This window comes from Pseudophryne corroboree, chromosome 1, assembly GCF_028390025.1.
Source record: "Pseudophryne corroboree isolate aPseCor3 chromosome 1, aPseCor3.hap2, whole genome shotgun sequence".
NCBI classification, from domain to species: domain Eukaryota; kingdom Metazoa; phylum Chordata; class Amphibia; order Anura; family Myobatrachidae; genus Pseudophryne; species Pseudophryne corroboree.
Window position 1 is genome coordinate 943,765,545 of NC_086444.1, and position 23,530 is coordinate 943,789,074.

The 23,530-nt window shown below is 44.2% G+C and overlaps 1 protein-coding gene across 6 annotated transcripts in view; it reads right to left on the reverse strand.

Annotated features, from left to right (window-relative positions):
* Positions 1-23,530, reverse strand: part of INPP4B (inositol polyphosphate-4-phosphatase type II B) — a 1,055,719-nt gene that overhangs the window by 251,166 nt on the left and 781,023 nt on the right. For all 6 annotated transcript variants that reach the window (XM_063920402.1, XM_063920401.1, XM_063920400.1 and 3 more), the window contains one exon: positions 18,584-18,688. In XM_063920402.1, the coding sequence (XP_063776472.1) occupies positions 18,584-18,688 (105 nt within the window). The remainder of the gene's footprint in view (positions 1-18,583; positions 18,689-23,530) is intronic.

Below are 23,530 nucleotides of genomic sequence, written 5' to 3' on the forward strand. Positions count from 1 at the left end.
TGTCGGCACTCGGCAGGCAGTCCGTCCATCCATAATTGTATTATTATTATAATATATACCACCTAACTGTGGTATTTTTTTTTCTTTCTTTATACCGTCGTCATAGTGTCATACTAGTTGTTACGAGTATACTACTATCTCTTTATCAACCAGTGTACAGTGCGGTAGTTCACGGCTGTGGCTACCTCTGTGTCGGCAGTCGGCAGGCAGTCCGTCCATCCATAATTGTATTATTATTATAATATATACCACCTAACCGTGGTTTTTTTATACCACCTAACCGTGGCAGTCCGTCCATAATTGTATACTAGTATCCAATCCATCCATCTCCATTGTTTACCTGAGGTGCCTTTTAGTTCTGCCTATAAAATATGGAGAACAAAAAAGTTGAGGTTCCAAAATTAGGGAAAGATCAAGATCCACTTCCACCTCGTGCTGAAGCTGCTGCCACTAGTCATGGCCGAGACGATGAAATGCCAGCAACGTCGTCTGCCAAGGCCGATGCCCAATGTCATAGTACAGAGCATGTCAAATCCAAAACACCAAATATCAGAAAAAAAAGGACTCCAAAACCTAAAATAAAATTGTCGGAGGAGAAGCGTAAACTTGCCAATATGCCATTTACCACACGGAGTGGCAAGGAACGGCTGAGGCCCTGGCCTATGTTCATGGCTAGTGGTTCAGCTTCACATGAGGATGGAAGCACTCAGCCTCTCGCTAGAAAACTGAAAAGACTCAAGCTGGCAAAAGCACCGCAAAGAACTGTGCGTTCTTTGAAATCCCAAATCCACAAGGAGAGTCCAATTGTGTCGTTTGCGATGCCTGACCTTCCCAACACTGGACGTGAAGAGCATGCGCCTTCCACTATTTGCATGCCCCCTGCAAGTGCTGGAAGGAGCACCCGCAGTCCAGTTCCTGATAGTCAGATTGAAGATGTCAGTGTTGAAGTACACCAGGATGAGGAGGATATGGGTGTTGCTGGCGCTGGGGAGGAAATTGACCAGGAGGATTCTGATGGTGAGGTGGTTTGTTTAAGTCAGGCACCCGGGGAGACACCTGTTGTCCGTGGGAGGAATATGGCCGTTGACATGCCAGGTGAAAATACCAAAAAAATCAGCTCTTCGGTGTGGAGGTATTTCACCAGAAATGCGGACAACAGGTGTCAAGCCGTGTGTTCCCTTTGTCAAGCTGTAATAAGTAGGGGTAAGGACGTTAACCACCTCGGAACATCCTCCCTTATACGTCACCTGCAGCGCATTCATAATAAGTCAGTGACAAGTTCAAAAACTTTGGGTGACAGCGGAAGCAGTCCACTGACCAGTAAATCCCTTCCTCTTGTAACCAAGCTCACGCAAACCACCCCACCAACTCCCTCAGTGTCAATTTCCTCCTTCCCCAGGAATGCCAATAGTCCTGCAGGCCATGTCACTGGCAAGTCTGACGAGTCCTCTCCTGCCTGTGATTCCTCCGATGCATCCTTGCGTGTAACGCCTACTGCTGCTGGCGCTGCTGTTGTTGCCGCTGGGAGTCGATGGTCATCCCAGAGGGGAAGTCGTAAGCCCACTTGTACTACTTCCAGTAAGCAATTGACTGTTCAACAGTCCTTTGCGAGGAAGATGAAATATCACAGCAGTCATCCTACTGCAAAGCGGATAACTGAGTCCTTGACAACTATGTTGGTGTTAGACGTGCGTCCGGTATCCGCCGTTAGTTCACAGGGAACTAGACAATTTATTGAGGCAGTGTGCCCCCGTTACCAAATACCATCTAGGTTCCACTTCTCTAGGCAGGCGATACCGAGAATGTACACGGACGTCAGAAAAAGACTCACCAGTGTCCTAAAAAATGCAGTTGTACCCAATGTCCACTTAACCACGGACATGTGGACAAGTGGAGCAGGGCAGGGTCAGGACTATATGACTGTGACAGCCCACTGGGTAGATGTATGGACTCCCGCCGCAAGAACAGCAGCGGCGGCACCAGTAGCAGCATCTCGCAAACGCCAACTCTTTCCTAGGCAGGCTACGCTTTGTATCACCGCTTTCCAGAATACGCACACAGCTGAAAACCTCTTACGGCAACTGAGGAAGATCATCGCGGAATGGCTTACCCCAATTGGACTCTCCTGTGGATTTGTGGCATCGGACAACGCCAGCAATATTGTGTGTGCATTAAATATGGGCAAATTCCAGCACGTCCCATGTTTTGCACATACCTTGAATTTGGTGGTGCAGAATTTTTTAAAAAACGACAGGAGCGTGCAAGAGATGCTGTCGGTGGCCAGAAAAATTGCGGGACACTTTCGGCGTACAGGCACCACGTACAGAAGACTGGAGCACCACCAAAAACTACTGAACCTGCCCTGCCATCATCTGAAGCAAGAAGTGGTAACGAGGTGGAATTCAACCCTCTATATGCTTCAGAGGTTGGAGGAGCAGCAAAAGGCCATTCAAGCCTATACAATTGAGCACGATATAGGAGATGGAATGCACCTGTCTCAAGTGCAGTGGAGAATGATTTCAACGTTGTGCAAGGTTCTGATGCCCTTTGAACTTGCCACACGTGAAGTCAGTTCAGACACTGCCAGCCTGAGTCAGGTCATTCCCCTCATCAGGCTTTTGCAGAAGAAGCTGGAGGCATTGAAGAAGGAGCTAACACGGAGCGATTCCGCTAGGCATGTGGGACTTGTGGATGCAGCCCTTAATTCGCTTAACAAGGATTCACGGGTGGTCAATCTGTTGAAATCAGAGCACTACATTTTGGCCACCGTGCTCGATCCTAGATTTAAAGCCTACCTTGGATCTCTCTTTCCGGCAGACACAGGTCTGCTGGGGTTGAAAGACCTGCTGGTGACAAAATTGTCAAGTCAAGCGGAACGCGACCTGTCAACATCTCCTCCTTCACATTCTCCCGCAACTGGGGGTGCGAGGAAAAGGCTCAGAATTCCGAGCCCACCCGCTGGCGGTGATGCAGGGCAGTCTGGAGCGACTGCTGATGCTGACATCTGGTCCGGACTGAAGGACCTGACAACGATTACGGACATGTCGTCTACTGTCACTGCATATGATTCTCTCAACATTGATAGAATGGTGGAGGATTATATGAGTGACCGCATCCAAGTAGGCACGTCACACAGTCCGTACTTATACTGGCAGGAAAAAGAGGCAATTTGGAGGCCCTTGCACAAACTGGCTTTATTCTACCTAAGTTGCCCTCCCACAAGTGTGTACTCCGAAAGAGTGTTTAGTGCCGCCGCTCACCTTGTCAGCAATCGGCGTACGAGGTTACATCCAGAAAATGTGGAGAAGATGATGTTCATTAAAATTAATTATAATCAATTCCTCCGCGGAGACATTGACCAGCAGCAATTGCCTCCACAAAGTACACAGGGAGCTGAGATGGTGGATTCCAGTGGGGACGAATTGATAATCTGTGAGGAGGGGGATGTACACGGTGATATATCGGAGGGTGAAGATGAGGTGGACATCTTGCCTCTGTAGAGCCAGTTTGTGCAAGGAGAGATTAATTGCTTCTTTTTTGGGGGGGGTCCAAACCAACCCGTCATATCAGTCACAGTCGTGTGGCAGACCCTGTCACTGAAATGATGGGTTGGTTAAAGTGTGCATGTCCTGTTTTGTTTATACAACATAAGGGTGGGTGGGAGGGCCCAAGGATAATTCCATCTTGCACCTCTTTTTTCTTTTCTTTTTCTTTGCATCATGTGCTGATTGGGGAGGGTTTTTTGGAAGGGACATCCTGCGTGACACTGCAGTGCCACTCCTAGATGGGCCCGGTGTTTGTGTCGGCCACTAGGGTCGCTTATCTTTCTCACACAGTCAGCTACCTCATTGCGCCTCTTTTTTTCTTTGCGTCATGTGCTGTTTGGGGAGGGTTTTTTGGAAGGGACATCCTGCGTGACACTGCAGTGCCACTCCTAGATGGGCCCGGTGTTTGTGTCGGCCACTAGGGTCGCTTATCTTACTCACACAGCGACCTCGGTGCAAATTTTAGGACTAAAAATAATATTGTGAGGTGTGATGTGTTCAGAATAGGCTGAAAATGAGTGTAAATTATGTTTTTTGAGGTTAATAATACTTTGGGATCAAAATTACCCCCAAATTCTATGATTTAAGCTGTTTTTTAGGGTTTTTTGAAAAAAACACCCGAATCCAAAACACACCCGAATCCGACAAAAAAAATTCGGTGAGGTTTTGCCAAAACGCGGTCGAACCCAAAACACGGCCGCGGAACCGAACCCAAAACCAAAACACAAAACCCGAAAAATTTCAGGCGCTCATCTCTAGTTTAAGTGTCAAGCCACCATCCAGGACAACGCCAAGTTTACGCACACGATCACTGGTCTGTAATTCTGAATCCCCGAGTGTAATTCCAGTTGGTTGTCTATGCTGCAGTCTTGTCCTTTGATGTTGCGGTCGTATCATAAGGACCTCTGTTTTATCTGGGTTCAGTCGCAGCCAACTGGCACTCATCCACTCCTGTAGCTCAGCTAGACAGCCATTTAGGGTTGCTATTGGGTTATCAGTGCCCGGAGCAAAGGACAAGTACAGTTGTGTATCATCTGCATAGCAGTGGTAGACCAGGCCATGGCACCTGATTATTTTGCCCAATGGGAGCATGCATACTGCAAAAAGCATGGGGGATAGTATAGAACCTTGTGGGACACCACATGGCAATGGCACTGGTGGTGATGAGTATAATACAGACGATACTCTCTGTGACCTGCCTGTGAGAAATGATTTGAACCAGCTTAGGACTGTGCCATCCAGACCACAGAAATGTATCAGTCGCTCAATCAGAAGCCCATGGTCCACGGTATCAAATGCTGCCGAGAGATCCAGAAGGATTAATATTGAACAGTCACCTCTGTCTCTTGCCATCAGAAGATCATTTAACACACACACCAGGGCTGTTTCAGTGCTATGTCTTCTCCTGAATCCTGATTGAAATGGATCATAAATATCATGGGTTGTCAGGCGGGTTTCCAGTTGATTTGCAACCATTTTCTCAATAACCTTTCCTAGGAAAGGAAGGTTTGATACTGGTCTGTAGTTGGTCATGCAGTCGGGATCTAAAGTAGGTTTTTTAAGAAGCAGTCTAACAATTGCTTCCTTTAGGGGTCCAGGAAAAATGCCTGTCTACAAAGAGCATTGAACAATTTTTGCAAAGACAGGACCAATTATATCCATACAACCTATTAGAAGCTTGGTTGAGGCTGGGTCCAGATCACAGGTGGTGGGACGCAAAATCCGAGCAATTTCAGCAGTGTCCTTTACATCCACTGGGTCAAAGCTGGTCCATGAAGGCAGGTAGCTTATATTGGCAGGCTTTGTAGTTTGGCACTCCTTTGATGGCACTGTGGAGATTCCAGCCCGGATGGTGGATATTTTATCTGCAAAGAAGTTTGCAAACTCGTTGCATCTTGCCTGGGAGAGGGTCTCATCAGTCTGCAGGCATGCTGGCTTGCAAAGCATCTCCACTGTGCGGAATAGTTGAGCTGGCCTATTGTTTGCTGCTGTGATCTCATTTGACAGGAACTGTGATTTCTTACGAGTGATTTTCGATTGATATTCTTCGTTATGCTTTATTAGTTTTATTTTGTTATCCACTAGGTTAGTCTTCCTCCATCGTCTTTCCAGTCTACACCCCCTTTTCTTGAGCTCACTAACACTGTTGTTGAACCATGGAGCTTGACGTGGTTTACGAGGTCTTATAATTCCCTATTATAATAACGGACTAGGGAACAGGGATCTTCACAGGCACCCAGTATAGCAGAGAGATCCAGATTTGCTGCAAGAGCCTGTGGAGTCATACCCCTCCTTGGACGATACCTGGTGAACTCCACGGGCAGAGATCATATTTGAGGGGTTGCAACTGAGAACCAAAGGGAGTAGTGGTCTGACCAGATGACTGGGTTTATTTTTAGGTCAGTGACTTCTAATCCAATCTGAAAGACAAGATCGGGAGTGTGACCACTTTTATGTGTGGCAGAGGGAATGACCTGTGTGAAGCCCAGACCATTCATTGTGCACAGGAGGTCTTGGCCAAGGCGTGAGAGCTCATCATCCACCCATGCATTGAAATCCCCAAGGATGAGCCATCTTTGATGTTCCAGAACCAGGCCAGCAACAGTGTCTGCAATTTCTTGTAGAAATATCTTTCCATCTCCAGGTGGCCGGTAAATGAGAAGTACTCTGAAACCTAATCCTGTCGAACTCCGGGCAGCAATGCACTCGAATGAGTGAGTAATTTCAACAGGGTGGACCCTAAGCTTAAGTTCTTTTTTGAAGTAGATAGCCACCCCACCACCCCTGTGGTCCAGTCTTGGGTTGTGGATGACAGAGTAGTTTGTTGGTACTGCCGCCTCCAATATAGGTGCTGCATTTTCATCTAGCCAGGTCTCTGTAATACAGGCTAGATCTGCAGATTCAATAAGGTCAGCAATTGTTGCAGTCTTGTTTCTTATAGATCTGGCATTACAAAGGACTGATCTGATTGGGCATACCAGAGGGCCTTCAGTTTTCTTTATGTTAAGTGCAGGAGCTCTGGGTATGGGGGTCACAAAGCGAAAGTTGACAGTTCTGTTCTTCCAAACACAGGGCCGTCTTTTGGGTATCACTTCTATTTGATTGTTCTTTGAATATGGGGGTGAGCAGGTGGGCAAAGGACTTAGATGGTTACCGGGGAAAATAAATTTCCGGCCTGCTCGCTTCCCACGAATGCGCCTGTGTTTTCTTTTTAAAATGCCAAGGGATTGGAGAATAGAAGCCTGTGATGGTGTGATAGCAACTGCAGAACGTGGTGGGCGGAGTGAAGGAATGAAGCTGGAGCAATACGTATACATTTGGTCATCAATGACAGATTACTATAAATTTGAGCTGCATATAATGATGAGAGAAGGAGAGAAAGCAGTGTTTTTATTTTGTTTTTTTCCTTTTTGTGTTTTGTTTTCCCCCAATTCGGTATGTGATCCAAAATTATAATGGGTTTATGAACAAAGTTATTGCTATAACCTATTGGGTATATTTGAAGCAAGTGATAAATAAAATAACTGCAGATTTAGTCAATTATCCTAGGATAGGCAGACTTTTGGAAAGGTGTTAGAAGCCAATTCCTACTGTGTAGGTGTGAAAAGTCTCAGTGTGAGAGGCCTTTGAAGTAGATTTCTTGTGGGGGTAGTGATAACGTGTCCTGGAAATGGATCCTGATTTGAAACAGTGAGCCTTCAGCAATTCAGAGCCTGAATATACTGATATTAGTAGATTAATGCAATAAGTCAGTTATTTGTTGCTCAGAGAACAGAGGTGGATGATGTCTAAGTGAGGGGCTGGATGTAGCCAAAGATAGGTTGTAATCCACAGTACCTTATCTGGGTAATGTCCAATGCAGAGTACAGCAGCTGCTAAACTGAAGGATTTCTCAGTGGAGGTATGCAGAGGATTCAGTCCAGGATTCAATCCAGTGTGTATCTCAGCGCAGGAATGCAATCCGTTGGTTTTGATGAAATGTCCACGTAGAGTAGTACAAGTTAAAGGTAAGTCCTTGGATATTAATGATGATTCATAGGTCAGTTGTGGTGAATTTAAGCTGTTTTATGGAGATGATCAGGAGCATGCAAAATGTGAGGCAGCCATCTTGGGCGCCAGTCAGCTTTTTTTCTGAAGCAAATATATTAGGTGTGTATCAAAAGTGTACTGGTTTTATCTCATTTATGAATCACAGTCTCAAAGTCTTTCTAAATAATCTTTAAATAATTAAAACTATTTAACACACAAATACAGTATAAGCAGAATTTTCATTTTTCTGAACACAATGGGGTATATTCAATAAAAGTCGGATCCATTCCGACATGTATTTGTCGGAATGGATCCGACAACCCCTATTCAATCCCATCTAAAATTCTACTTTTTCAAGTCGAATTTAGATGGGACCCAGAGGAGGAGAGGGGGGGCGAGCCGCAGGGGGGACAGCAAGCGGGCATAGAGGGAGATCAGCGCTACGGAGTAGCACTGCAGCAGGATGTCACTCACCTGCCCGACATCACGGCAGCTTCCACCCGGCTCCAGCAGCGTGCTGGAGCCGGGTGGAAGCTGCTGTGAGGTCTGGCGGGTGAGTGACATCCAGCTGCAGCGCTACTATAGCGCTGATCTCCCTGTATGTCCGCCGGCTGTCCCCCCGTCTGCCTGCGGAACCCCCCCCTCGCCTCCTCTGGGTCCGCATCTCAGTCCGACATTATTTTGAGGTCGAACTGAGATGGTCAAAAAGGGGGCCAAAACCTGTCGGATTTGGCCCTGTTTTCGACAACACGTGGATCGGCAGCTATTCCGCCGATCCACGTGCTTTTCGACAAGTCGAATTTATCAACTTGTCGAAAAATTTAGCAAAATATTGAATAGAAAGTCGAAAACTGCCGTCTTTTCGACAGACGGCAGTTTTCTACTTCAATTGAATATACCCCAATTAATTAAACCTGCACATTATGACCACTGTTACAGTAATTGTTCCTTAAGATTTGTGAAAATATAAATAGTATTACAAGTACTTTTGCTGACAGCAAAGGCGAACAAGTTCTATACGCAGTCTAACTCTATGCATTTACATACAGAGAGCACCAAACCCATTTGCTTTTGTAGGCGTAGAATCAAATTAGTGTACTGTAAGTGCTAATATAGGTAAGTTCCACATGAATAAAAAAAAAGCACACTAATGGGCAAAACCATATTGCACTGCAGATATAACATGTGTAGAGAGATTTACATTTGGGTGGGTTATATTGTTTCTGTTCAGAGTATATACTGGCTGCTTAATTATTACACTGCAATTTAGATTTCAGGTTGAACACACCAAACCCAAATCTAAATCTCTCTGCACATGTTACATCTGCCCCAGGGCCGGATTAAGCCTTAGGAGTGCCTGGGGCACTTAAGACAGGGGGGCTCTCGAGGAAGGGGAGGTGTATACTAGATACCTCCCATACCTCCCAACATGACCCATTCCAGGAGGGACAAAATGCTCTCTACCTGGACTTCCCTCCTAATATATGATTGGTGTCACCTGTGTTGAACTATTTAATTTATAAGAAAGGTGTTTCAACACAGGTGATTGCAATCACAAATAAAGAGGGAAGTCCAGTTAGAGAGCATTCTGTCCCTTCTGGAATGGTTCTTGTTGGGAGGTATGGATTGTTTATATTAAATGTAAATCAATGGTGTACATTAGATTTAAACAAATAGTTTAATAATGCCTGTACTGTTTATAGCCCCACCTAATTGAGAGACAACTACTTTGTAAAGTTTTCTTGTAGTGGAACAAAGACAACTTAAACAACCTTAAAATACACATAGAAAAATAAAATCTATCATCTGTGGTGTCACACGTAGAATAGTAGATCCTCTGTACAACTTACACACTGGGACAGGAATCAGGAGGACTCTTTGTGTGTCTCTCTTTCTAGACCCAAATGCTCTCATTACATAACAGGTTACAAAGGACCCAGGCGGGGAGGAGGAGAAGCTTGGATCTCTTGGTCACTTATGTCTCTCTCCCCCCTTCTAGCTCTCCTCTGGTCGGAAAGCTCCGTTGGTAGCTCATGAAACCTGATACTCCTGTGTTTCTGCCTGCACTGCATACTGTCCTGCTTACATCCTTGCTGCCTGGTTCTGCTACTGCACAAGAAAGAGAGCTAGTGATGTCACTGTGCTCCGTCCAGGGGGGCCCGGGGGAAAAGTATGCCCTGTGCCCCCCCCCCCCCCTTAATCTGGCTATGTCTGCCCCACCTGCAGTGCTACATGGCTTTGCCCATTAGTGTGCATTTTTGGTTTAATAAGAAACCTGAATACGGTCCTTAGTATTTTATACACTGCAGTTATGATTTACATGACATCACAATAAATATCTAAAGAATATGATTCACTGACTGATACATTATCAAAACATATCATGGTGGTTTTTAAGTTACAATTAATTCACACTGAATTCACATTAATTACACAAGACAGTTACTGGCAAAAATTAAAAAGAATCTCTAAAACTCAACCAGTGAGGTACACTAATATTTAGAGACCTTAGGGTAAATTTGATAAGATGGGAGGTCTATTTAAGATAGGATGTTGCCCATAGCAACCAATCAGATTCCACATATTATCTTCTAGAATGTGCTAGATAAATGAGACGTAGAATCTGATTGGTTGCCATGGGCAACATCCAGTCTTAAACAGAACTCCCATATTAGTAAATTTACGCCCTTGAAACTATTTTTGTGGTCTCAGTAAGTAGGCGTCTTTGTGGAGATTGCAGGGGGTCACACTCTCTCTTGCATCCACTGCACCCAACCATAAGAGGCAGTGAGGAGACAGGAGTGGCCCCAATTCATTTCATGTAACAATCCATGGAACATTCTTGTGAGCATCACAAAACTTTTTGATGTACTAATTCATTTGTGTCTTGTCTAGTATGACATTAGATTAAGCTAAGAACATAACTTTGCCACTGAACTGGCTTAGAAAGGCTAATAGGTAAGCAAATATTTTTAATGAAAATGTTCCTCATAGCAAAGCATCTGGGATGAGATGGATCACATTTCAAGATATACATATAGCATCTAAATATACAACTGATGAGTAATGAGTGGCACACTACTAAAGTATCTCCAGGGTGCATAATCATTAGTTTAACACAAATAACCACCTCATGATAAGGAGTCACTCGATATAAACATGTCACAACATTTTATGGTGCAGAGTCTAAAGAGTAATGTAGCTATCAACAACTTTTGTCATGTATTATAAAACATTCCAAATGCACCATCTCCAGCTTGACAAGTGCTTTCTTCTCCCAGTGATATGCTCTGAGTGCCGCAGAGAGTGATCATATCTTTATGACACTCACACCTCCTGTTACTGTTACATGTCATTTGCATAATGCATGAAGATGAAGAGAAGAATTCACTTCAAACAGAGCCACACCAAGAAACTGGAGGTTATTCTGCTTGTCAACTGCAGACAAGGCAACATATGTTCCTTTCTCTTACCACACATTTTCACGCTGTGAATTAAGATTTTTATTTTTTTGTCCTTTTTTTTTGGCACATTTATTCCTTTGTACATATGATTTATTTAAACTCTGTTAAATATATTGGAAAATTACATGAATAAAAAGAAGTATTTTATGCATACTGGCCGGCACTGGGCCTTTGAAATGCTGATTTACTCCTAAGACTTTTTACAGGACTTGGTAGAAATGAGCATATAAAAGTGAAGCATGGGTCCAAGGTTGAGTGAAAACACAGGATAATAAACTGGAGGTTTCCTCAATTGCCATCTAGGGCAGCATCAAATGTCCATTGTGTAAATCACTCCTCCCTGCTGACAACTCTCAAACACACTCTGCTAAGGATCTATGTTTCACTCTTTTATACAGTAGGTTCCTTGAGACCTCTGTCTAAGAACAGAAATCACTAATCTATTTCCACAGCTTTGATGATGTCCCACAACCTTCTGCCAGAATATCTGGCCTCTAGCCACTAAGGCTAAGAATATTACTGAGACCAGATTCTCATGAAGACAAACACCTATCTATACAGCATACTGTATTTTAGCAAAGTAACAATGTATTCCCACCATGGGCAAATGCAGGATTCATTCGGGGGTGATGGGTTGTGTATGTATGTATGTATGTATGTAGGTATATATGTATGTGTGTGTGTGTGTGTGTGTGTGTGTGTGTGTGTGTGTGTGTGTGTGTGTGTGTGTGTGTGTGTGTGTGTGTGTATATATATATATATGTATATATATATGTATACAATATATACAGTATAATGTGTAACTTGCTACCTGTTGTATAATATATTGCTATAGTGAACCCTGAACTACCCTATCCATAGCACACGCATACGCAGCTAATACGCGGGCGCGATGCGAAAAACATTGATCGATATGTTTACAACTGCCACTCTGCGACTGCACCTGAATGACCTCTAGAGAGCCATGCCCATAACTACCATGCCATAACTACCCCAGCATGCTGCAGCTTTAGCCAGCTGCAACATATAGTTCCATAAATGTACAGATAAAATAATATGCAGCATGCCTATATTGTGTATGTGACTGCGACTGTATCTGCATACAAAATGCTATGCTACAGTGTTTTCCTGGAGAACACTGTAACGTGGCATTTGGAATGCAGATACAGCCGCAATTACACACAGAATATAGACATGCTGCATATAATTTTAATCAGCAGAAGCTGCAGGTGTGTCATATTGCCTTTGATTGCGCCTAAACACATTTTCGAAAATAAAAAAAACCTCTTGGCCCTACTGAGTCTCGCCACGTCATGGCATGACTTGAAGAGCTGTTTAGTGTGACTGCAGCACGGATGTAAGAGTACACAGCTGCAATATAAAGTAGTTAATCTGTATGTGGTGTACTCTGTGCAACTAGCAGTAGCTAGGGCTAGGCAATTGCAGTCCGCCTTAAGTCTAAAGGTAGGAGCCGTCACTGGTGTAAAGTGTTTAAATCATTAAGTAGATTTGTGGAACTCCAAGGGGGTCATTCAAGTGTGGTTGCTCTTCCTTCTCCTGTTGCAATGATTTGCCATATGCAATTGCGAATATACAGTATGCTAATATGGCGATTGCATCTTTTCATACAGTGCCGCATGATTGCAGAAACATCGCTAACATCGTCGCACATCGGATCGCCAGTTCCACTGAAGACATACAGGCTGAACTGCTCTCCCAGGACACACAGGCCTCTCCAGTAGCAAGTGTGATCGTAGCTGCTAATATATGCATGCCCAGAAAAGCTTGCGTTCGCATGACCACTCCCCATTACCACCCCAAACAATGGCCTCCAGTCACTAACTTTGCAACTAAATTCTTGCTGCAACCGCACTTGCAAATCACTTGCTGCACGTGCGCACTGCGGCTCATGCGCACGAGCAGTGCGAAAACATAAATTGATATGCGTACAACCACCACTTTGTCACCGCACCTGAATGACCCCTCAAGTGCCAGGATGCCCATAACTAACCCAGCATGCTGCAGCTTTAGCTAGCTGAAACATGTAGTTCCATAAATGTACCTAATAGAGAAACAAAACACACAGACATATTTTTTCTTATTAACATTATTGTTAAAATACCATTTATCAATGACCAATTTATTAAACTGCTAGCGAAGTAGTTCATAGGAAAATTGAATACCATATTTAGAAAACCCATATGTGTAGACTGTAACTGCTCCTCATGGAGCTCTGCCTCTGTATGACACAAAAAAACCTTTCAAAGCACCAAATGTCAATAACAGATATTATATACTAACTCAGGTGGCCATTTACACACCAGAAAATCAGTATTTTGCATAAATCCATCTAATCAGGGGCGTTTTAAGAGAGGAGGGGACCTGCATGCAGCATAATGCCAAAGTCTACTGCGCATGCGCAGGTCTCCGGAAACATGGTGTCCGCGCCTTGTTCCCGGGAACATCTCCATTGCTCATGCGTAAATCACTTGGATATGGCCACGGCAGCCATTTTCCAAGTGATTTGTGTCCTAACTGCAGGGATGCCGCCGTGGGACTCCGGGTGGGTAAGTATAATATATGGGTGCAGGGCACCGCACACACTGCACACATTATAGAAACGCCTATGCATCTAATTCTCTGCCTCACTAATTTATTTTTTAAATTCTCTGAAGAGCCTTTCATGGGTTTATAGGAATGCTTGGAAATTCACAAGGTGCAAATAGTAAAAACTGTTAGTCTATAATCACTTGAGGACCAACCCTGCTTTAATTCAACTTTTCTATTTTTTCATAAAACAGTGCTGCCCGCTAAAGCCCTTGTGTTCCTAGCACCTACTGTACCATCAGAGCAGGCAAACGTTGTATCTCCACTGACACCATAATACTCCATGTTCTTTACATAAAATTGGTAGCATTTTCAGAAAAATAGGCACAAATAGCAGAAGTTTCACTTCAGTAAATGAAATCAACCGTAAAAAAAAAGTCATATCTGCTCATGAGAGCTTTCACTGTAGAAGGAGAAAGGTACCAAAAAGGTCACATGATGTCTGGTACCAGGCAGCATTCATGTTAAGCTGAGCCCCGTGGATGGGGAGGGGTCTAAAGGTTGGCATCAGGGAAAAACTAGGTTGCTCTTATCCCGTATGTACTGTATGGACAATTGGTTAGTACTACTTCTAAATCTCTCTACATATGTTACATCTGCCTGCTTGCAAAGCAACATGGTTTTGCCCATGGGTTTGCTAACACACCTAAATAACCCCCATAGTGTACTTACAGATGTGTCCACTGACGTCTAGCCTCCTTGCACATTAAACACCCTTCTAGCCTAGTCACGGCATGCCAAGGTGTGACTCGGTAGCACCAAGCGTCTTTTCGTACAACTTTTTCCATTAAAATGCATCTTATTCGCAAAATGTTGTGAATAGGACACCCAGGCAGCTTATGCTGATTAAACTGATATGCGGCATGCCTATATTCTGTGTGCGACCGTGGCTGTATCTGCATACGAAATGGTACTTTTACTTAAAAAAACTGTAATGTACCATTTCGTAAATACAGTTACAGCCGCAGACACAAAGAGAACACAGGTAACTTAGGTAACTGCAACTTTATCTCTCACTCCTGCAACTTTTACATGCCTATATGAAATCACTTAGGTAACTGGGACTATACTTTTAATTAGCTATTCCGTAGGAAATCTCTGTGTATTAGTGGGGGTGTACTGGACTGTTGATGTTCACACCTAGGGTTAATCTTTTGTTGTGGGTGGAGTTTCAGAGGGTGGGTGCTGCTAGCAATCAGGCCTGTATCCATGTGTGCATTTCTATTTAATCAGTACATGTCAGGCTTTGAAGTCGCTGGCTGTGAAGTATGTTAGCGTAAAATATGAGGATAATATTAATATGAACATTGGAGATATACCGGAGATAAACAGGAGAGAAACAGAAGGACAGCATACTATCTTCCCTGTCTCCACAAAAAGAACTGCAATCAACATACTACAGTGAGTTACCTAATCCACTACCACCAACGCCTGCAGCCTGCACAGCCTGGACACTGAATTCCCTGTCTGATTAACTAACAGCCCTACTGCTCTCACACATTGCTTTCTGCTCCTCAGTTACACTATCTACATCCACTGTGTAACAATCTCAGCCTTCCGATCCTTCCATTATTTCCCAAAAATTCCTGTTTGCACTGTCTTTGCTTTTACTACACCCCCCTTCTCATTGTCCATTCTACATTACACCCACTCCATTCTATGTTATTCCTCTGAACAACACTACTATACTGGAATTATGGCTCCTCGATTCTGTCCCTTCCCTTCCTTTCTCCTGTGCACTCTGTAATGCTAGATCAATCTGCTACAAGCTGCCAACTATCCATGACCTCTTCATCTCCCACTCTTTTAACCTTCTCGCCATCACTGAAGCCTGGCTCTCCTCCTCTGACACCACCTCCCCTGCTGCCCTCTCCTATGGAGGCCTCTCCTTCACCCACTCGGTCAGACCTGATGACCGCCAGGGTGGAGGAGTGGGCATTCTTCTCTCCCCAAACTGCACCTTTCATGTCATCCCACCTGAGCCCTCCCTCACCTTCTCCACCTTTCAGGTCCATACTATCCGCTTCTTCTACCCCCATCCACCTCCTTGTGGCAGTGATCTGCCACCCTCCTGGCCATTGTTCACCTTTCCTTGACAACTTTGCTGCCTGGCTTCCCCACTTTCTCTCCTCCGACCTCCCCTCTGTCATCCACGGTGACTTTAACTTCCCTACTGACATCACTAATGCAGCTTCCACTAATCTTCTTGCCCTTTCCTCCTGGTCATCTGACAGCTCGACTACTGCAACGTTCTCCTCGCTGGCCTCACTTACTCCCATCTTGCTCCCCTCCAATCTGTCCTCAACTCCACAGCTAGGCTTATCTTCCTCTGCCGCAACTCCACATCTACCACTCCCCTTCGACAAAATCTGCACTGGCTCCCATTACCCTACATAATCCTTTCAAACTCCTCACCCTCACATACAAGGCCATCTCTAATTCCACTGCTCCTTACATCTCCAACCTCCATTCCCTTCATACTCCCTCCCGCTCCCTACAGTTGGCCAATGACTATCGCCTCTCCTCTACCCTGGTCACTGCTTCCCATGCTCGAGTTCAAGATTTTGCCCGTGCTGCACCCCTTCAGTGGAACGCTCTTCCCCACTCCATTAGACTCTCACCAACCTTGCAAAGCTTCAAACGGGCACTGAAAACTCACCTATTCATTAAAGCGTACCCTTCCAATGCACAACCTAGGGACTGCTCCTCCATCCCCCAGCCTCATGCTTTGACCATCTCTGCTTTGCTTACACCCTGCCATCAGGTTACCTCCCGCCTGCTTGCACCTCATGTCATCTGTCTGTCGCCCCTTCCTACCAGATTGTTAGCTCCGCAAAGCAGGGCCCTCTTTCTTCTTGTTGTCAAAACCCTCTTCTCAACACATTTCACTCACAGCCCTCTCCTACTCAGCAATCATCTTTACATTGGCGTTTCTATCATAGGTGCAATGTGTGGGGTGCACGTGGGCCCCTGGGTCCAGGGTGGGCCCACAATGCACACATTGCACTGATATTTTCATACTCACCTCTCCGAAGTCCACCGCTGGGCACTGCAGCATCAGCCATCGCGGCAAAAAAAAACTCAAAAATGGCCGCCGCGCTTGCACAGTTCGACTTTTGCATCATGTTTCGGGAGACCTGCACATGCACAGTTGACTCCGGCATATTGCCGGAACATACAGCGCTGTGGAGAGGAGGGGGCCTACCTGGAGTGTGCACACAGGACCCCTCGTCTCTTAAGACACCCCTGCATATTTACCCGCTTTTTCACCTGCTGGTAAAGGCTTATCTCTATCTATGGCCAGCAGCTCCTAGTTGTGCGCTGATCACTCACTCGCTACTTACATCTAAGCTGTATTATGTTTTGAGAATTGTGGTGCTCTTTGTTACCTGTACTCTATTTTAGTTATTTATTTGCTGTAATGTTAAGTTTTGTCTCCCGATACTGGCCTTTGTATGGCGCTGCGAAACACTTGTGGCGCCTTATAAATAAAATGTAATAATAAATAATAATAATAGGTATGCCGCATATCATTTTGATCAGCAGAGTCTGCTTGTGTGCTATTTACATAGCAATACGAATAAAAAAGACACCCAATGCTAATGGAGTTGCACAGGACCTGTCAGCTTACTCAAACCAGGCATCTCCCGCTATGTGGCATATTGAGGCATGATGTATGGGGGACACATCTGCATGAGTAGTATTTTTTGTCACAAAGGAATTAGCATAAAGTCACAGATAAAGCATAAGGATGCATGGGGCAGGTCACTCGCATTGGAAATTTGCCTTTTTACAGACTCCATACTTTTTCTTCAACTTTCAAATTTGCATCTTACTTTGTTCATAGTGTGCTAGGTACTTAGGACTAGTATTTTTGTAACAAAGGAACTGTTATAAAGTCGTAGATTAAGCATAACCATGCATGGCACAGGGTCACACCTAGCAGACCTGTTTTGAATTTTTATCCTATATTGTGTACTCTTTCCTCCACTGTTCTACTTTTCCTCAATTTTGCACTTTAGCACGCTCATAGTGTACTATTATACTTAGGTTAAGCACACCTCCCAACTGTCCTGAATCAAACGGGACAGTCCCGCTATTCGGACACTGTCCCACTGTCCCTCCCACAGGCAGCAGTGTCCCGCGGGCGGGAGGTGCTGGCAGTTGGGGAGGATTTGATCACCCGCTGCGAGTGATCTCTGAATAGATGCTGTGCGCATGCGCATGGCATCTATTCAGTGCTGGGAGGTGAGCAGGGGGCCAGACAACAGGTTAGTGGCGTGAGGCCATGCCCACTCTGATGAGGCTATGCCCACTTCACCTGAGGCCATGCCACCTTTTCGACCATTACTCCCAACCCCCCCAATGTAAGAAGTCAAATACTTCAGAAGTCCTAGCCATTCCCCTGGAAGTGTTACCATGCCCCATAGCAAGATGGCCACACCCCAACTCTTGTCAATGGGAGCTTCGGTAACGTGATTTAAGTCCATGGCATGCTGAATGGGGAAATGTGGCATGATTTGAGCATACGTATCTGTGGACACATCTGTAGAATAAATACATTATTTCTTACACATATGGGACATTATAAAGGGTAGGTTAACAGACCTATACACAAAGGGGTGGGCGGACCTGGAACAATAAAACCAGTCAAATCACGTTACCGAAGCTCCCATTGACAAGAGTTGGGGTGTGGCCATCTTGCTATGGGGCATGGTGACACTTCCAGGGGAATGGCTAGGACTTCTGAAGTATTTGACTGCTACTTACGCTATTACCACAACCATGGTTACATGGCTTGTACATTTGAAGCCTTGGACTGCCATTTACACACTTTCCATTCATGTTGCTTTACCCACAGTGCAGCTGAAATATATTCTTTTATATTAACTTAGTCACCTCTTTCAGCATCTCTTTCCTTCAGATCAACAATTTTACCTTTTAACTTTTGGCTGTGAACCCGCATTCTTTGTAAATGGAGATTAATTGGAACAAATTCAAGACTCTTTTCTCCTTTAGTACAGCTGGATTTGAAAGAAGACCCTGGGGAATAAGCACAGGAATTAAACATTGTAAGCATCTACATGTTCTGCAACAGCAGATGGTTATTTCCCATTTTTTTTATTTCTATAAGTCTGAGCAGGGTGCATGCATTGTATCTTTCCAGTTCATGTTTTATTGTGTACATGATTTCTAAGAAATTAAAAGATTTTATTGCTCCATCACAGCATGGACCATTTCGGTAATCTACAGAGCAGTATTTAATGTGCAGATATGCTAATGTATTACAAGTGACATACATCCCCTGCTGTCTATAACAGGGACCCAGCATGGTGAAAATGATGGCCCATTTATCACACATTATGTTTAGGCTGCACTTAAAATATAGCATTATATAAAGCCATAAACTGAAATACTACTCATTTTTATTGACTTGTCAAAATAAGAATAATGAATGCACAGTCCGCTCCTCTATATATCACAACATGGTTTATTATCCTGTACCCCAGGATGCTTGTGTTTATGACGAACTAAGTTCTTACCAAATGGTTTTTCAGTGGGACTTCAGAGCAATGAAAGAATGGTGCAGCTACCGACCCACCAAGCCCGCTGTTGTAAACCCCATCCCGTCTGCTGGAGTTTATGCACTCAGGGAATACTGCTGTAATTCTAGTCAGTCAGCATAAACACAGGATAATGGCTTTTTAGTAAATGCATTTCCTCGATGATGTCAACCCTTCTTAAGAAACGATGGAAAATAGAACTTCTGTCCCCTTAGGCCATGTACATTCGAGAGTTTAAAAAAAATAAAAATAACAACAAAAACAATATTTGTAAAAAGTGAATATAAAACCTTGGTGGTCATTCCGAGTTGATCGCTCGTTATTTTTTTTTCGCAACGGAGCGATTAGTCGCTAATGCGCATGCGCAATGTCCGCAGTGCGACTGCGCCAAGTAAATTTGCTATTAAGTTAGGTATTTTACTCACGGCATTACGAGGTTTTTTCTTCGTTCTAGTGATCGTAGTGTGATTGACAGGAAGTGGGTGTTTCTGGGCGGAAACTGTCCGTTTTGACAATGCTAAATTCCTTTGTCGTATAAACAACCCTTTATGAAGCTAAGAACACTGTACGCTGTTTACTTAAGAAGTACCGTAATGGTACGCTATCTGCGTAGCGATCGCTCAGCCGTAGGCGAGACGCTCAAGCGTCACGTTCGCTCACGGTCCAGTGATCACAGGACACGTTATTGGTTATGTCTAGGGGAATGATTCGCTGTAGCGTAGCATACGCTCGAGACCACGAGGAGGTCACCAGCGATGCAGACGCTTACAACACTATACCTTTATGTTAAAACCTTATACCAATGAAATACACTGAATACCTTAATGTGAGTACAGGGTGTAAGTGCAACCTTGTGTAACCTGACTATCTACAAAGCTGCATGAGCGTCACCGACGCTCAAATGAACACTTATCACTATAGAAAATACACAGATGCTGGTTTAGGTTCCAAGGCCTATTAACTGTATTATATCTAATATACTTGTAAAAGGGGATAACAGTACAAATGATACACTACAATATAACAAAGACTTCCTAACCAGATAACTACACAAGAAATACAATACAATACAATTACTATTTATGGGAAAATGGAAGGGGAAGAGAAGAAGAGAGAGATAGAGAGAAATGGCTCATGATAACATTAAATAAGAGACAACATGGTTGCAGATAAAACTACACATGTGAGAGACAATCGCTGCGCAGTTAGTCAATGCTGAATACAGCATGGGATGGAAGCTAGACTCCATTTTGAGAAACCTCCACTTGATTCCAAAGACCACACCACATGGCTGAAAGGGGGAGGGGAAGACATCCAGCAGCAGCCATTTTAGATTTGCAGGTCCAAACACATGGCACTCTATACTAAACCACAATCACATAGCAGAAAACACAAGACTCCATTTTCTTCCAAAATGTCCAAGCCTCAAAACAATGCATATGTTCTGATTTTACAATTCCAAACCATCTAAAACACCTTTCACAATGTAATCCAACTTCCTAGAACCATCTCATAATTTCACATCCCAAACAACTTCAGTATCTCAATAACCAGAGCATATGAGTTATCACAAGACCAGACCACCAGGTACTCACAAGTATCAGCCTGCCATTGCTACCAGCACATATTCAAAAGTACTGCATGGTGGTATTTATGATTAACAAGATCCCAGCTACCATCACAGATTCCACAGGGCACCAACACTAACACCCAACAATCATCACAGCCAAGTTACAATATCCTATTTAAACCAGAAAGCAATATGTCTATATTTCCTTCTATAGCCATGTGATTATATACTTAGCCTTTAGTTTGGAAGATGTCCTGGGGATTCAGCCGCCATGCTGCTTGGTGCCAGGTAGCTGTGTGTGTGTCTGTGAGTGTAGCTACATTACATCTGTTCTCTGAGGCCACACCTGACCACTACCTTCCTGTTTGACCAGTACCTGGGGGAGGGGTCTTTCTTTCTCCTTTGTATTGAGTCACCATTCTCTTTGTATATGCTAATCAGGTTCAGCCCTGAAAACTTAGTAAAAGGTTGTTTTGAGCATCCATTATTCTAACAATATGATCTTAGCTTTTATACATATAATCATATCTATCCGCTGCAATGTCCCACAACAACACAACAGGCCTCAAACTAACCCACACCTGATTCTGCTTGCTTCAATACCAAACATGATGTGTTTATCTGGTTCGGTTCGAATGATACACATCCATGACATTAATTCATTAGCCAATTCTAAATCTCCTTGGTGTCTGGTGCTGTTCATTATTATAACCATGTACTGTATGAAACAAGTGCCGAATCCATCTCTGTGCCATGTCCGAGCAAATGCGTGTGTTTCCATATATTGCTGTGCTCGCTGCGCATATTTGCAAGTATAGCGACTTATATGTGTGCAGTTTATATGGTCTCTCTATGTAATATTTTTGACTTTGACAGTTTTATGGGTGTGTGCGAAAAAACGCTGCCGTTTCTGGGAAAAACGCGGGAGTGGCTGGAGAAACGGGGGAGTGTGAACGCTGGGTGTGTTTGTGACGTCAAACCAGGAACGAAACTGACTGAACTGATCGCAGTGGCAGAGTAAGTCTGGAGCTACTCAGAAACTGCTAAGAACTGTCTATTCGCAAATCTGCTAATCTTTCGTTCGCAATTCTACTATGCTAAGATTCACTCCCAGTAGGCGGCGGCTTAGCGTGTGCAAAGCTGCTAAAAGCAGCTTGCGAGCGAACAACTCGGAATGAGGGCCCTTGTACTTTGTCTTCACTTTTAAAAGTGTTTAGACGGTGTCCTCAAAGCCTCTATGCAGCTCAGTGTTCTAAGTGCTGATAGTTAATGTCCATAAATGCTGCAGACAGGGTATCCGGACTCCAGGTCGACAGCACAAAGGTCGATACACCTTAGGTCGACGCCAATTGGTCGACACACCTTAGGTCGACATGGACAAAAGGTCGACAGGAACAAGGTCGACATGGAAAAAGGTCGACATGAGTTTTTCACGATTTTTTTTCTTTTTTTGAACCTTTTCATACTTAACGATCCACGTGGACTACGACTGGAACGGTAAAGTGTGCCGAGCGAAGCGGTAGCGGAGCGAAGGCACCATGCCCGAAGCATGGCGAGCGAAGCGAGCCATGCGAGGGGACGCGGTGCACTAATTGGGGTTCCCGGTCACTCTACGAAGAAAACGACACCAAAAAAACATAAAAAACTCATGTCGACCTTTTTCCATGTCGACCTTGTTCCCCAATTAGTGCACCGCCTTCGCTCCGCTACCGCTTCGCTCGGCACACTTTACCGTTCCAGTCGTAGTCCACGTGGATCGTTAAGTATGAAAAGGTTCAAAAAAAGAAAAAAATCGTGAAAAACTCATGTCGACCTTTTTCCATGTCGACCTTGTTCCTGTCGACTTTTTGTCCATGTCGACCTAAGGTGTGTCGACCAATTGGTGTCGACCTAAGGTGTGTCAACCTTTGTGCTGTCGACCCTCAGTCCCAGACCCTGCAGACAGTGTAGAAGTGGATGCTAACGTTTTTCACAAAGTGCGTGTGTAGCGGTCCATATAATCACATTATTGCCTCTGAATAGGCATAGAGTAGTGATATGTATTTTAGTCTATATGTGCCTTCAAAGTTTATTGCATCAAATCACAAAGCTCAGTCATATACTGAATACTGGCAGCCATTTATCTAAACAGACTCCTAGGTTTCTAACCACAGACACAAACGTCTAGTCCTGTAAAAGACTATAAAACAGGCAAAGTGACCACCAGCATCGGACTCTTGTGACTTTCTACTTATATTTATTCTAAGATCTTCCTGTCCGTAATGTAAAAAATAAGATTTTACTTACCGATAAATCTATTTCTCGGAGTCCGTAGTGGATGCTGGGGTTCCTGAAAGGACCATGGGGGATAGCGGCTCCGCAGGAGACAGGGCACAAAAAGTAAAGCTTTTTCCGATCAGGTGGTGTGCACTGGCTCCTCCCCCTATGACCCTCCTCCAGACTCCAGTTAGGTACTGTGCCCGGACGAGCGTACACAATAAGGGAGGATTTTGAATCCCGGGTAAGACTCATACCAGCCACACCAATCACACCGTACAACTTGTGATCTAAACCCAGTTAACAGTATGATAACAGCGGAGCCTCTGAAAGATGGCTTCCTTCAACAATAACCCGAATTAGTTAACAATAACTATGTACAATTTATGCAGATAATCCGCACTTGGGATGGGCGCCCAGCATCCACTACGGACTCCGAGAAATAGATTTATCGGTAAGTAAAATCTTATTTTCTCTATCGTCCTAGTGGATGCT